Source organism: Panthera leo, chromosome D1 (assembly GCF_018350215.1).
Source record: "Panthera leo isolate Ple1 chromosome D1, P.leo_Ple1_pat1.1, whole genome shotgun sequence".
Taxonomy (NCBI): domain Eukaryota; kingdom Metazoa; phylum Chordata; class Mammalia; order Carnivora; family Felidae; genus Panthera; species Panthera leo.
Genome location: NC_056688.1, coordinates 67,888,507 through 67,901,615, shown reverse-complemented (window position 1 = coordinate 67,901,615; position 13,109 = coordinate 67,888,507). Strand labels below are relative to the sequence as shown.

The 13,109-nt window shown below is 48.9% G+C and overlaps 1 protein-coding gene across 1 annotated transcript in view; it reads left to right on the top strand.

Annotated features, from left to right (window-relative positions):
- The window catches only part of GALNT18 (polypeptide N-acetylgalactosaminyltransferase 18), a 351,210-nt gene that overhangs the window by 167,709 nt on the left and 170,392 nt on the right, over positions 1–13,109 (top strand). The window contains exon 2 of the mRNA XM_042904615.1: positions 6,852–7,044. Coding sequence (XP_042760549.1) covers positions 6,852–7,044 — 193 coding nt within the window. The remainder of the gene's footprint in view (positions 1–6,851; positions 7,045–13,109) is intronic.

Genomic DNA, 13,109 nt, shown 5'->3' with positions numbered 1-13,109 from the left:
CCTTTAAGACTTGCAGTTTCCTTTATGGTTCTTCCATACATCCTGCTGTCCCAGGCCTACTGAGGCCCCCAGCAGCTTGGGTTCTTCTTCTCCAGTTTCAGCTGTGGGTAGCCATCTGTCCAGAGGCCCTGAGCCCCACACTGTGCTCTCTCCCACTTCTACATCCTTGTTCCTGTTGGTCCTGCCCTTGGGGTTCCCTTCCCCAGAGAGAGCTTGTGAATCTCACTTGTTCTTCATGTCTAATTCAAGCATTGCCTCCTCTAGGAAGCCTTCCTTGCACAACCCCCTTCCGTCTTCAGTGACCCAGTGGCTGAGCACTGATCACATTCTCTATACGTCTGGCTTTTCCCTAGACTGGCTGCTGCATGGGGATAGGCACCAAGTCTGAGAAGTCTTTATATTTCCAATGCCCAGCAATAGGCCTGGCGTAGCATAAACTTGCTTGGATATTTGTTGATTATCTGATAAGAAGAGTTAACTCCCTCTAGGGCAGAGCTGACAGTGACTCCCAAGGCCTGGCAATGAAAGAGGTGCAGCCTTTATCCCCTCGGGATCAAGCTGACTGACAGCAGTTCCCAGATGCTGGCCAAGGAGAGCATTCTTGGAATGAGCAGGATTGGTTGTTCCCTGGGCCCCAAGGTGGGGGGGAGGGTGGCCTACAAAGGGAAAGGCAGGTTCCTCTAAGAGATGTCAAGGAGGAGTAAGTCAGCCCTTTTCCTCAGTGTCAAAAATGTCATGCTTTACACAGACCCATCAAATGTGCCTTTTCTCTTCAAAAGGTGCAGGGATTAGTGACCTTGAGTTTGGTGGCAGGGATTTCTGTAGCAAGCACCTTAGAGACTGAGCCAGGGATGAGGTCAGGAGGAAGGCTGACAGCCACACGTCTACAGGAACTTTGGGGAAGGTTGGGGACACCTGACTTGACGCTCAGGCTCTCTGAAGCTCTTGCGGTTTGGGTCAGACACTCCCCGAAGGCATCTTAGGTTAGTTTCCTGAAGACTCGGTCTTACCACCTCATTGTCCTCTGCACCAGGGTTTCTGTGACTTTGGAGTCTTCATGTGGTCTTTCCAATTCTGAGCTCTTCCAGGTGAGAGCAGAAAGAGGAAGAGGCAAGAAACCGACACAGCTTTCCCTCCCTCCTTCCTTATTTCTCTACTCCCCATGTTTTTGGGGGCAAGTCCTCTGTGCACGGTCCTGTTGTGGATGCTTGGGAGAGATGTCAGGTAATTCCCTGATATAAGAGATTTACCAGAGTCCTGGGACAGGGGTGAGGGCTGTCTACCAATGACCACATTCCTTGGAACTCCCCAAGAGGCTTCTAAGAGCATAATCTCAAATGGCTTTGCATAAGTGAGCTAGGTAGGAAGTTAACTGCACGCAAGTAGAATTTGCTTGCCCTTTACTGGTGTCACACTCCTGCGTGCTGACACAAGACTCCAGTCCCCTTTCAATCCCCTCTGAGGATTTGGGGAGTCCCTGGTGGATAGGGGGCTTACTGACTCCTCTTCTGACCTATTGCTACTGCCCCATTCATTCATTTTCCTGATATTCATTGAGCGCCTGTTAGAACAGGCACTGTTCTAAGCACTGGGGGCTCCTCAGAGCAAGTCCCTGACTTCGTGGAGCTCACATTTGAGTCAGGAAAGACAAACAACTAGTAAGACAAATAGAAAAAGTCCTGTAGTGGGTGTGGAGGAAACACTGAGATTGAATGTTTAGAAAAGGCTTTGCTGAGAAAATGACTTCTGAGTAAAGACGGAAAGGAAGTGAGGGGGGGTTAGTCATAAGGGTATAGAAGGAAGTGCAAGAGCAAAGGCCCTGAGGTGAGATATGCTGAGTGAGTCTTGCGAGGGGCCGAGGGGCTGGTGTGGCTGGACTAGAGAAGACAGGGGAGCAGTGGTAGGGGGTGAGCTCTGGAGGCTCTCAGGTTTTGATCCCAGGGAGCCTTGTAGGGCCTTGTTAGTGTTAGTTGGGACTCAGTCTTTCATGCCGAGGAGATAGTTGGCCATTGGAGGGTACTGCGCGCAGAGAGGGCGTATAGCATGGTAGTGTTTCCCCCAGCCTGTGGGTCTGCTCACGCCCTGTAGGGGGCTCCCCTCCTGCCCATGTCACAGAGCTCATAGTGCAGGAAGGTGGGAGAATGTCTCCCTGCCTCTGAGTTACACAGGTGCCTATCGGGTCCTATGGGTGGCTGTCTGAGGAAATGGCCTATGTGTTTCCTGTCAGCCCCCTCTCCCTAGGACCCAGACAAGCACCAGCACTGGGCCAGGAATGAACTGGGATTACAGAGTTTGTGCTGTACTCAGAACCCTCTAAACTCTGGCTCTGCCATCAGGCTGAGTTCACTGTGCCCCACTGAGTCTCCGCCTTGAATGAGCTCCCCTTGGGGAGCTCTCAGCTGTCTGGATATATACTTCTTCTGAGTCACCCCTCAGTTGGTCAGGTGTGCCCAAGGAGGTCTAGACCCCAGTAGGAAATGTTATACTCCAGTATAGCCCAAGTCTGCTCCTAAGAGGAGCATTCTGGGCTGACAGACAGCCCTTGGTCTGGCCCATCACCAGATGTATCCAGATGCCCCTGGACCCTGGTCCTAGCCTGGGCACCTCCCTGAAGCCTCCTTGCCCGTCACAACACCATGTCAAAGATGGTCCTCCTTTTCTGAGGACCATGTAGGACTGTTTTCTTACTGGAGAGATAAAGGAGTTGAGTCTAGGACCAGTTAAGGGCAGGCCACTTGTCAGTGGACATGGAAACGCTTCATCTGGGGCCTAGACAGTAACTACATCTTTCAGAGCTGGGGACCTCAGGGCAGGGCCATTTATCTCCCCCATCTGAACTCAAGAGGTGTTGTCAGAAAAGCACCCTAGTGGGGCCATGGGGCTTTGTGGTTCCTTACTAGCTAACCTTTATGGAACTAACATTTATCATGTGCCAGGCACTGTGCTAAGCTCCTTACATGGAACATCTCATTGAGTATGCACACGTGTCCTATGAAAAGGTCACTGTTATGATCAATGACACTTTCTGGATGAGGAAACTAAGGTGCAGGTAAGCTAGTCTAGCTGGTAAATGGTAGATCTGGAGTGTCCCCAGGATTCTGACACTACTCTTTTTTTTTTTTAATTTGAGAGTGAGAGTGGGCATAAGTGGGGGAGACAGGTGGTGGGGGGGGGGGAGACAGAGAAACAGAGAGAAAGACAGAGAGAGAGAGAGAGAAAGAGAGAATCTTAAATGGGCTCCACACTCAGCATGGAGCCCAATTTTTAGAGGCTCGATCCTACGATCCTGGGATCATGACCTGAGCTGAAATCAAGAGTCAGACATTCAACCGACTGAGCCACCCAGCAACCAGTACCCTTAACCAGTCTTTGGATGTCTGGTATAAGATGTAGAGCACACATTTTCTCGAGGGACAAGATAGTTGAGAATTTTCGACTTTTTAGGCCACATGGGCTCTGTTGCATGTACTCAACTCTGCCCTTGTAGCTCTAAAGCAGCCGTAGATAATATGTAAGCACATGGATGAGACTGTGTTCCAACAAAGCATTATTTACAGAATAGGTGGTGGGTCAGCTTTGGCCCTCAGACTGTAGTTTGTCATTCGTGATATAGAGGGAAGAAAGTGAGGTTTGGAGGGAGCCAGACCTTCTTCAATGCCCCTGACCAACTGGATGACCTTGGATTGGTCATTTCACCTTTTCATCTTTGGTTTCCTCATGTCGAACGAATAACTAACCCTACAGGCTACTGTTCAACAAACTTATTCTATCTTTTAAAAAGTTTTGGGGCACCTGGGTGGCTCAGTCGGTTAAGCAGCCGACTTCGGCTCAGGCCATGATCTCACGGTCCGTGAGTTCAAGCCCCGTGTCAGGCTCTGTGCTGACAGCTCAGAGCCTGGAGCCTGTTTCAGATTCTGTGTCTCCCTCTCTCTGACCCTCCCCCATTCATGCTCTGTTTCTCTCTGTCTCAAAAATAAATAAACGTTAAAAAAAATATTTAAAAAGTTTCATTTATTTATATTTTGAGAGAGAGTGGTGGAAGGGCAGGGGGTGGGGCGAGGGGGTGGGGGTAGGCGGAGAGACTCCCAAGCAGACTCTGCACTGTCAGCTCAGAGCCCGATGCAAGGCTTGAACTCACAAACCATGAGATCATGACCCTAGCTGAAACTAAGAGTCAGTTGCTTAACCGACTGAGCCACTCAGGCACCTCAACTAACTTATTTTAAAATGGTATATTGAGCCCCTCGCAAGAGCTGTGTACCATGCTGGGGGTGCAGCAGGGAATAAGACAGATGTCAGCCTGCCCTCGTGGAGGGCACACCCATGAGCAAGACAGAGATCACCTTGGGTAAAGACATGGACCAGCACGGTGCTTGGCTCTGGGCAGGAATTCAACGAAGAGGACTTCTTGCTGCTGCTGTCCCCCCCGGCTTATCATTCGAGACCCACTGCTCTCCAGTTCGTTGTGGTTTATACCCATGCCGAGCAAAAAGACAGGGGCGTGTGGTGGAACCGAGGACTTTAATATGTTTATAATACATTTTTATGCAATGCAGGTCTAATTGTGAATCATAATTTTTTCATTAACTGATCTCATTTTACTTGGTAATATCCATTTAGGTATGTGAGAGCAGTAAAACTCCATTTCTTTTAAATATCATATGATTCAGTTGGCTCACTGATTTAGGTTTTTACTACCCCAACATTCCACACGAACGAGTCTTACATCTTTTTAGGGATGGCGAGGACCTTGACGATCGATCATGTAAACCCTGTGCTTCCCTTCACTTATGCCTCGTAGGGGAGAGCAAGTGGGCCCTGAGTTCTGGCATGGAACTTGCAGTGGCCACCACAAGTACTAAGAATGCTTGCCCTGTCACAGAAATGCACACGCAGTTCGTATTTTACTCCTTATTAGATCCTAATCTGCTTTGGGTACCTGAGTTTCCTTCCATGTCTTGAAGGAAAATTGGCGTGCCACGTTTGTCTTTGGAACGCATGTGTGTCCCGGCCCATTGCCACGTAGAAGGGGTATGGTGTAGCAGTTAGGACCACCGCCTGGAGAGACAGACTTCTCGGGATTGACCCTCCACTACTTCGCCTCCTTGTGAGTGAATCAGGGCAAGTTTCTCATCCTCCCCAGGCCTCACTTTCATTACCTGTGAAGTCGAAACAATAATAGTTCCCACCACGCAGGGTGCAATGCGTTGATGTGGCAAAAACGTTCACAGCAGAGCCTGACTCATGGAAAGCACTCAGTGGGGACTAGCCATGATGGTTATCCCAGGAGATTCATGTACCTCTGGTTTGGGGTATGTCTGCGCGTTCCCCCCAAGAGGCAGTGATAGTAAGAACTGTGGTCTGCAGCTCTGAGCTCCTCAACCTCGAAGACTCTGCATTCTTAGACCTTCACCTGTGCCCAGCCTGTGCCTTTAAGTTATCCGACATAGGTGTTTCATACACCTACTGGCTTCATACAGATGGCTGAGGGGACATTGGCAAAAGTCCCAAGCCTGCCTGGATGGCTGAGGGATCATTAGTAAGTATCCCAAGCCTGCCTCTTCTGTCCCCAACCTACTTCTGCTTCCTTCTGGTCTCTGTCTCGTTTCCAGACTCCCAGCGCCATCTCTCACTTATATCATGTTTATGAACACGGAGGGCATCGTCCAGTGGGCTTGGCATCTCTGTCCAATTGCTCTGATATCTGACCTTGACTAAATGACCCTTAGAATAAATTCCCAAGTCTTGACCCACCAGCCTATGTCGTGGAAAGACCTACCTTTTGCCCCCATAAAAGAAAGATTTAAATGCCCTGCCAGGCTCCCCTTGCTATGTGTTACACTGGTTACCAATTATTGTGTACTTTTTCTGAGACATATGCTAGCCGAAGTGCTGTATATACATTATTGTATGTAATCCTCTCAGATCCTGTGGGGGCGGACATGGGTAGATACTAGTATGCCTGCATTACAAATGGGGCAGTCGAGGTACAGAGACATTGAGTGTTTGCTTGAGGCCATGTAGCCAGTGAATGGTGCAGCGGGAATTTCTTTGAATCCATATCTGTGTGAATCCAAAGCTTCTGCTCTTATAGGTAATAATGTCCTCTTCATTTTCTTAGAAAGTTCCAGGGAAACCATGAGCTCTCCTTATCCTAGTGTGGGGGCTGCCCCTACAAAGTCTACCAGGGGTCCAATGAGCAGTGCCAACAATGCATGGGTGACTGGGGATTTTTTGGGCTGTCCTCTGTGCCAGTGATTCCCTATTTGGTAGGCACAGGCTGGACGCAGCAGGAGGCAGTCTGGCTGGAGGTCCTTGGAGCCATGTGAATGGCGCTTGGTGGGGCCAGGCAACTCATATCAGACCAGACAGCGGACAGGGAGGTGGGCTGGCAAGAGCTGGAAAGGGGAGCAGAACCTCAGCTGGAGGGCCTGGGTGTGGGGCCAGCCCAGGACCGGCAGGGAGTGGGGGTGTAATCTTGGGTAAGAGAAGTGGAAACCCATTTTGAGGGCTAAGGCTAGAATCTCTGGTGGGGAGGCCGACTGGAAAGGAGGGAGTTCTGACTTGAAGCCATGGGGCATCTGGATCACATCCCTCAGCTTCTCGGTAGACCCTGTAGGATGTATTTCTGTATCCCTTGTGCCTAGTGGTTGTTGGATGAATGAATGGATGAATGGGTGGATAACTGAGTTTGGGGAAGCATGAAGATTGCAGTCCGTCCTCCCCACAGCTCCCAAATATGGGGATAAGATTGTTGTATGCAAGGTGATGGTGAGGAAGGGAAAGGGGTTGTCATGGCATTTGCAGGGGTACACTCTGACCCACTGTCTCCTTGTCCCTTCTTTCTCCAGAGGTTCCCGCCAAGCCCGAGGAGGCAGAGGCTGAGCCCTTCACAGACTCCTCTCTGTTTGCACACTGGGGCCAGGAGCTCAGCCCTGAAGGCCGGCGCATGGCCCTGAAGCAGTTCCAGTACTACGGCTACAACGCCTACCTCAGTGACCGTCTGCCCCTCGACCGGCCTCTGCCTGACCTCAGACCCAGTGGGTGAGCAGAGTCAGCGGCTGGGCCCTTTTTGACCTGCCTGTGGGGAGACGGGGTCACCACAGTGCTGGGGATAGAGTCAGGACAGGGCCTTGGGGCTCCTGGGTCCCTCTCCCGCAGGGTCTGTGCCCTCAGCCTCCATTGGCAACTCACTCTCCCCCTCCCTCAGCCTCAGTTTCTCCATCTGCTAAGCAGGGGAAGCTTCTTTCATGAGGCGCTGAGGATTAATAACCTAATTTACTCCCTATGGGCTTTAGAATCATCCAGTATTCTTGTTAATAAGTCATTTTAACCCAATTAGTTGCATTTTTATGAACAATTATTTTTTTCCTATAAATTACTATTTTTAAGTCTATCCATCTTCCAGGGCTAACAAGTCATTATGCCCGACACAGAAGTCTGTCTTGACTTCTCTCTTTGTCACAGAAGATGTTCCTTTAAGGTTCAGTTAGAGTTTTTATTACTCCTAATTATTAAAAGTGTGGGCACGTACCACAGCTGAGAAAATCTCATTAACTTTTGTGAGCTTCCCCCCCCCCCCCATGCCTTCTTTTCCCCTCTTTCTCCTTATTTTTAAAATTTTTTTAAAGTTGCAAACCACAGTGAGCTTGTATCTGGGGTTTTTAGGAAAGATCTTGCTGCTGGGTTTGGAGGCTGTGTTTTTCTAGGGAGGAAAGTTCAGTTCAGTTTCACAGACATTTATTGAGCACCTACTGTGTACTGTATAATTGAGTATGGTTTTTCCCTGGCCCAAGGAGAACCTGATTGGGTTCTAGGGCTGAAAGAGCAGCTGAGGATCTACAAGGGGCTAGAAGAGTATATATTCACATAAAGGATGGTTACTGAGGACTTCTTATGTATCAGCATAGTCTAGGCCCAGAGATAGTGCAGTGAACAAAACAGACAGGAATCCTTGCCCTCACAGAGCTTGCATTTCTAGATGGGCAGGGACACATAATAAAACAGGGGTGCCTGGGTGGCTCTATGGGTTGAGCATCCAAGTCTTGATTTTGGCTCAGGTCATGATTTCATGGTTGTGGGATTGAGCCCCAGCATGGATCCTACTTGAGAGTCTCTACCTCTGCCCCTCTCCCCTGTTTGTTCATTCTCTCTCTCTCTCTCTCAAATAAAATAAAATACAATAAAATAAAATAAAATTTTTTTAAAGTAAAATATGTACCATGTTATATGGTAGCAAATGTCATGAAGAAATAGAAAGTTGAAGACAGAGATAGAGATTTCCTGGAATAGAAGGAGGTGTTGAGTTTTTAGTGAGGTGGAGAGAAAGACTTCACTAACAAGGTGACATGTGAGCAAACATCCAGAAGAGATGAGGAAGCAAGCCATGCGGATACCTGGGCAAAAACTTTCTAGGTAGAGCAAGTGCAAAGGTCCTGAGGTAGGAGAAGTGTGCTTGGCATGTTTGAAAAAGAAAAAAGAGGCCCATGTGGCTGGACCAGAGCAAGCATGAAGGCAGTAGTTGGAGATGAGGGCAGAGGGGCAACAGGAAGCAGATCAAGTAGGTTAGTGGTTCTCAAACTTGGCTACACATTCAACTCATAGGGAGCTTTAAATAATCTTGATGGGGCACCTGGGTGGCTCAGTTTTGGTTAAGCATCTGACTTCGGCTCAGGTCATGATCTTGTAGTTTGTGAGTTTGAGCCCTGCATCGGGCTCTGTGCTGACAGCTCAGAGCCTGGAGCCTGCTTCGGAATCTGTGTCTCCCCCTCTCTCTATCCCTCCCATGCTCATGCTCTGTCTCTCTCTCTGACTCTCAATAATAAGTAAACGTTAAAATAACTAACTAACTAACTAACTAAATAAATAAATAAATAAATAATCTTGATGCCAGGGCCACACCCTAGACCAGTTAAAGAGTTTCCAGAAGTGACACTCTATCTGTATTGCTTAGAATTTTCATGTGATTCCAGTATACAGCCCAGGCTGAGAATTGCCAGGGAAGGGCTTTGCAGGCTGCTGCAAGGGGTGTACCTTTCACTCTGTGAGATGGGGATCCAAGGGCTTGAGCAGACTAGTAATATGCTCTGATTGTCATTTTTAAAGGCCCCTGTGGCTGCTGTGCTCAGAACAGACTGAAAGGGCCAGGGAGAAAGCAGGGAGTCCAGTTAGGATGCTTCTGCATAGCCAGGTGAGACGCGATGGTGGCTTGGACCATGATGGCAGTGGGCAGGTGTTGGGATGGGGTTGGATTCTGGGAATATCCTGAAGGTGATTTTATCTCCGTGCCACAAGGTCTCAGCCCTCTGGGAGTGCTGCAGGCACCGTGCCTGGGGCTGCGGAGAAGTAGGTCTGATGTGGGCAGAACCTAGACGCTCTGGAAAAAGAGTCCTCAAGAGGAGTCGGGGCCCCAGGACTTCTGCAGGGGCCTTGGCCTTGATCTTGGCAGCACAGGAGCTGCAGACTTTTTGCAGCCAGCTCTGATGCAAAACTCAGGCCTAGCTCAATGCACGTTTGTTCCACGTTAAAAAGGAAATCAGAAGGAAGCTAAGGAAGGAAAGGGTAGATCTTACAGACTGCCACATGACCATAACAATTAACGGTATTTACATAGGGCTCGACTTGTTGAGAATGCCCTTCCCTGTTGGACCATGCCAACCTGAAGTGGATGGAGGTAGGGAAAGAACTGGCATATTCTTCCCATTCAGGGTTGAGGAAACTGAGGAACAGAAAGTGTAATGAGTGTTATGTCTGAGGTCACACAGTTGGATAAGTAGTTGAACCGAAACTGTGTATCCAGATGCCTAATCCTGGTCTTTGATGGTAGCCCACAGCTGTCTTGTTAAGAGCCAACCGATGCCGGAACCCCTAACCCTTCATTGAGAGAGGTGCCCTGTTGCTGTTCCTTCCTATTTCCATGGGAAAGAAACAGGAAGTTGGCGGGGGGGGGGGGGGGGGGGATGGACACAGGTCACATGGCCATCCCTTGCAAGCATGCTCTGGAAGAGGCACGTTTTGGGGGCCAGTCCAGCCTGGATTTCCGGACTTTGCTGAGAAAGGATCTTTGAAGGACTCCAGGTGGGCAGAATTCTGAGCCATTGGAAAGGAGCAATAGTCCCAACAGAAAGACCTTCCCTCTGTACAAAGCTACAGTTTATGGAGTTTCCACACCTCCCCTGTTGGGCACGGTGACTCTTTATAGAGGAAAAATGGAATCCCTGATAAAAGGTAGCGCTGAGCCTTCTGAGTGCGCCCCCAGCAGTCCTCTCTGCAGTGGCTTTAAGAATGCAGTTCCTCTTTATGCGTCTACTTGGAGGGGCTCAATCAGAGCCCGTGCCAGACACACGTCAAAGACCCAAGAGCTGTTGGGGGACCACTCAAAACAAGGGTGTGCTTAGATAAAAGTGCCCCTCTTTGTCTGTTAACTTCCCTAAAACCATTCCTGCCTTGTAACAAGGTCATCGCTTAGCTTATCCTGTTTAACTCCATTTGGAAACATTTGTTTCACTGTCTTTACTATCATCCTATTTCAAATTACATTGGCAAACATTTATATAGCTTGAGCCATGTTTGCAGGGATGCGTCTGGCACTTTTATTTATGTTAACTGTTTGACTCCTCGCAGTAACCTTCTGGAGTAGGTACTTGTCCAGGAAGCACACGGTGTTCTTTGCTCTCCTGCTCACGATACTTCTGACACCAGATGTGTCGGGTTTTTCCACACCAGCTGATTCTGTGACACCAGCTGGAGGCCCTACAATTCCATCCCGTTCTGGCACTATCTACCTCCGGTAGTCAGTCCTACAGGTTATGGGCTCAGTCCCATGACGCTGCCCTCACTTCAGAGGCCAATCACAAGTGTCAGGTTATCACCTGTGCCTCTGAATGACTGGCTATAAAGTGAGGTTCCCATGACCCATCCTTGAATTCAGGAACTTGCCTGCAATTACACAGAACTCAGGGAAGTACTTACATGTAATGGTTGATTGTGAAGCATATAATACAGGATATGGATGAACTGTCTGATGAGGAGGTATATAGAGTGGGGCCTGGGAGGGTCCCCGGCACAGGAGCTTCTGTACCTGTGGGCTTGGGGTGCATCATCCTCCTGGAATGTGGATATGTTCACCAGCCTGGAAGCTCTCTGAAACCCATACTTTATGAGGCTTCATCATGCAGGCATGATCGATTATTAACTCATTTTCCAGCACATCTTCTCTCTTCAGAGGATTGTGTGGGGAGGTTAGACTGAAAGTTTCAAACTTCTAATTATGGTTTGGTCTTTCTGGTGACCAGCTCTCATTCGGGGCCCATCAAGAGTCACCTCATTAGATCAAAAGATGCTCCTATTGACAAACCGTAAGAGACTCTTAAATACAGGGAACAAACTGAGGGTGGATGGGGGGGAGGGTGGGGATGAGGGGAAAATGGGTGATGGGCATTGAGGAGGGCACTTGTTGGGATAAGCACTGGGTGTTGTATGTAAGTGATGAACCACGGGAATGTACCCCAAAAACCAAGAGCACACTTTACAGACTGTATGTTAGCCAATTTGACAATAAATTACATTAAAAAAAAAAAAAAAGATGCTCTTATCACCCAGGAAACTCCAAGGGATTTAGGAGCTCTGTCAGATACTACTTTCAGTCAGGAAATGACAAAGTGTTTAGGATCTCCATGTCAGGAACTGAGCTCAAAGACCAAATATTAGCAGAAACCAGGGGTAGAGACCAATATATATATTTCTTATTATTTGACAGTATTATTATTAGTTTCCATTTTACCGAAGAGGAAACTGAGGCATGAAGAGATAAAATCTGCTCATGGTCACTAGTGTTAGGGCTGGGGACTGAACCCAGGGTTTGTGTTTGTAACTGCCACCAGACTTACCACCTTGAGGTGTCAACCTGTGACATTCTCTTGGGAGTGAGGACTGCTTTAAAGTATGTAGCACTGGGCTGATCAGTTCGTCTGAGTCAGGAAAGTCTTCTCTAAGTGTTGGAAAATCTGTTTTGGTGAGCATACAATCTATCATCAAGGTAGAGAACGATGCCGTTGTTACAGGTAATGTTGGGATTGGAGGTAGGGTGGGTGGGGCAGCGGCAGCATCTGAGAGGAAGCACCATGCTAGGGACAGTCTCCAGAAGAATCAGGCCAGGTGGGTGTTGCTTCATTCTCAGTGCCTTTGTCCCCTCCTCCTGTTTGCCCGTGGGGACTTCTGCCCCTGGAGGTGTGCTTGGATTTCACACTCTGCTCTTTGTCCTTCCTCTTGGGTTTGCTCTTCTAAGCCCTAACCCTGACGTTATGCTTGGCTTCACTCCTGGACCAGAAAGTGGGTATTCCGAATCCTGCCCCACCCACTCTTCCATCATCTCTGGCTGGTCCCTTATTTTGTCTCCTTTCTTGGTGCTGCAAGAGGTAATCTGACCCATTTTTCCATCTGGCTAAAAGGACCATACTATACTCAGTGCCTTATACACAGCAGAAGGAACAAAGTCCAGTCAGCGTGTTGCTAGGCTTTATTAATGTATTCATCCAACAAACGTTTATTGAGCTCCAAGTGTGTGCCAGGTACCCAGTAAAGCATCAGACAGAAACCTCAAGGAGCTAACACTGTAGCGGGAATCCAGATGGAAGGTGGTAGGAGAGCAGGACAGGTGATCAGAAAGGTTGCTGACCATCTCCTGGCCTCCCTGAAGAGGAGTCATTCCTACACGTTTGTAGTAAGTCAGTGGCTGGACTTGATGGCCCACGGAAGCCCTGTTCTTCTGTGTAGCAGGGAGGCAGGACCCAGAGAAGCATCTGCAAGGAGCTTCCCTTTAGGATCTGTGACGGCCCTCCCCTGGAAAAGGAAGGGAATGGGAACCGGAAGTGTGGCAGTTTTGTTAGTCTCATCTGGGCAGAGGAAGGACGATTTTCCTCTGGGCTCCAGGACAGTTGGCTTTGAGGGAAATCGAAATACCATTCATTCTGTCTTCATTGTTGTAACAAGAGCAGAGTAGGCCCTTGGCCATCCAGGTAAGAAGACCCAGGAGAGACAGGGCCTTGGCATCCTCCTCTGGTGGTCCTCCTAGACCTCACCCCGTGAGGGTCCTTTGCCGGATCTGGGCA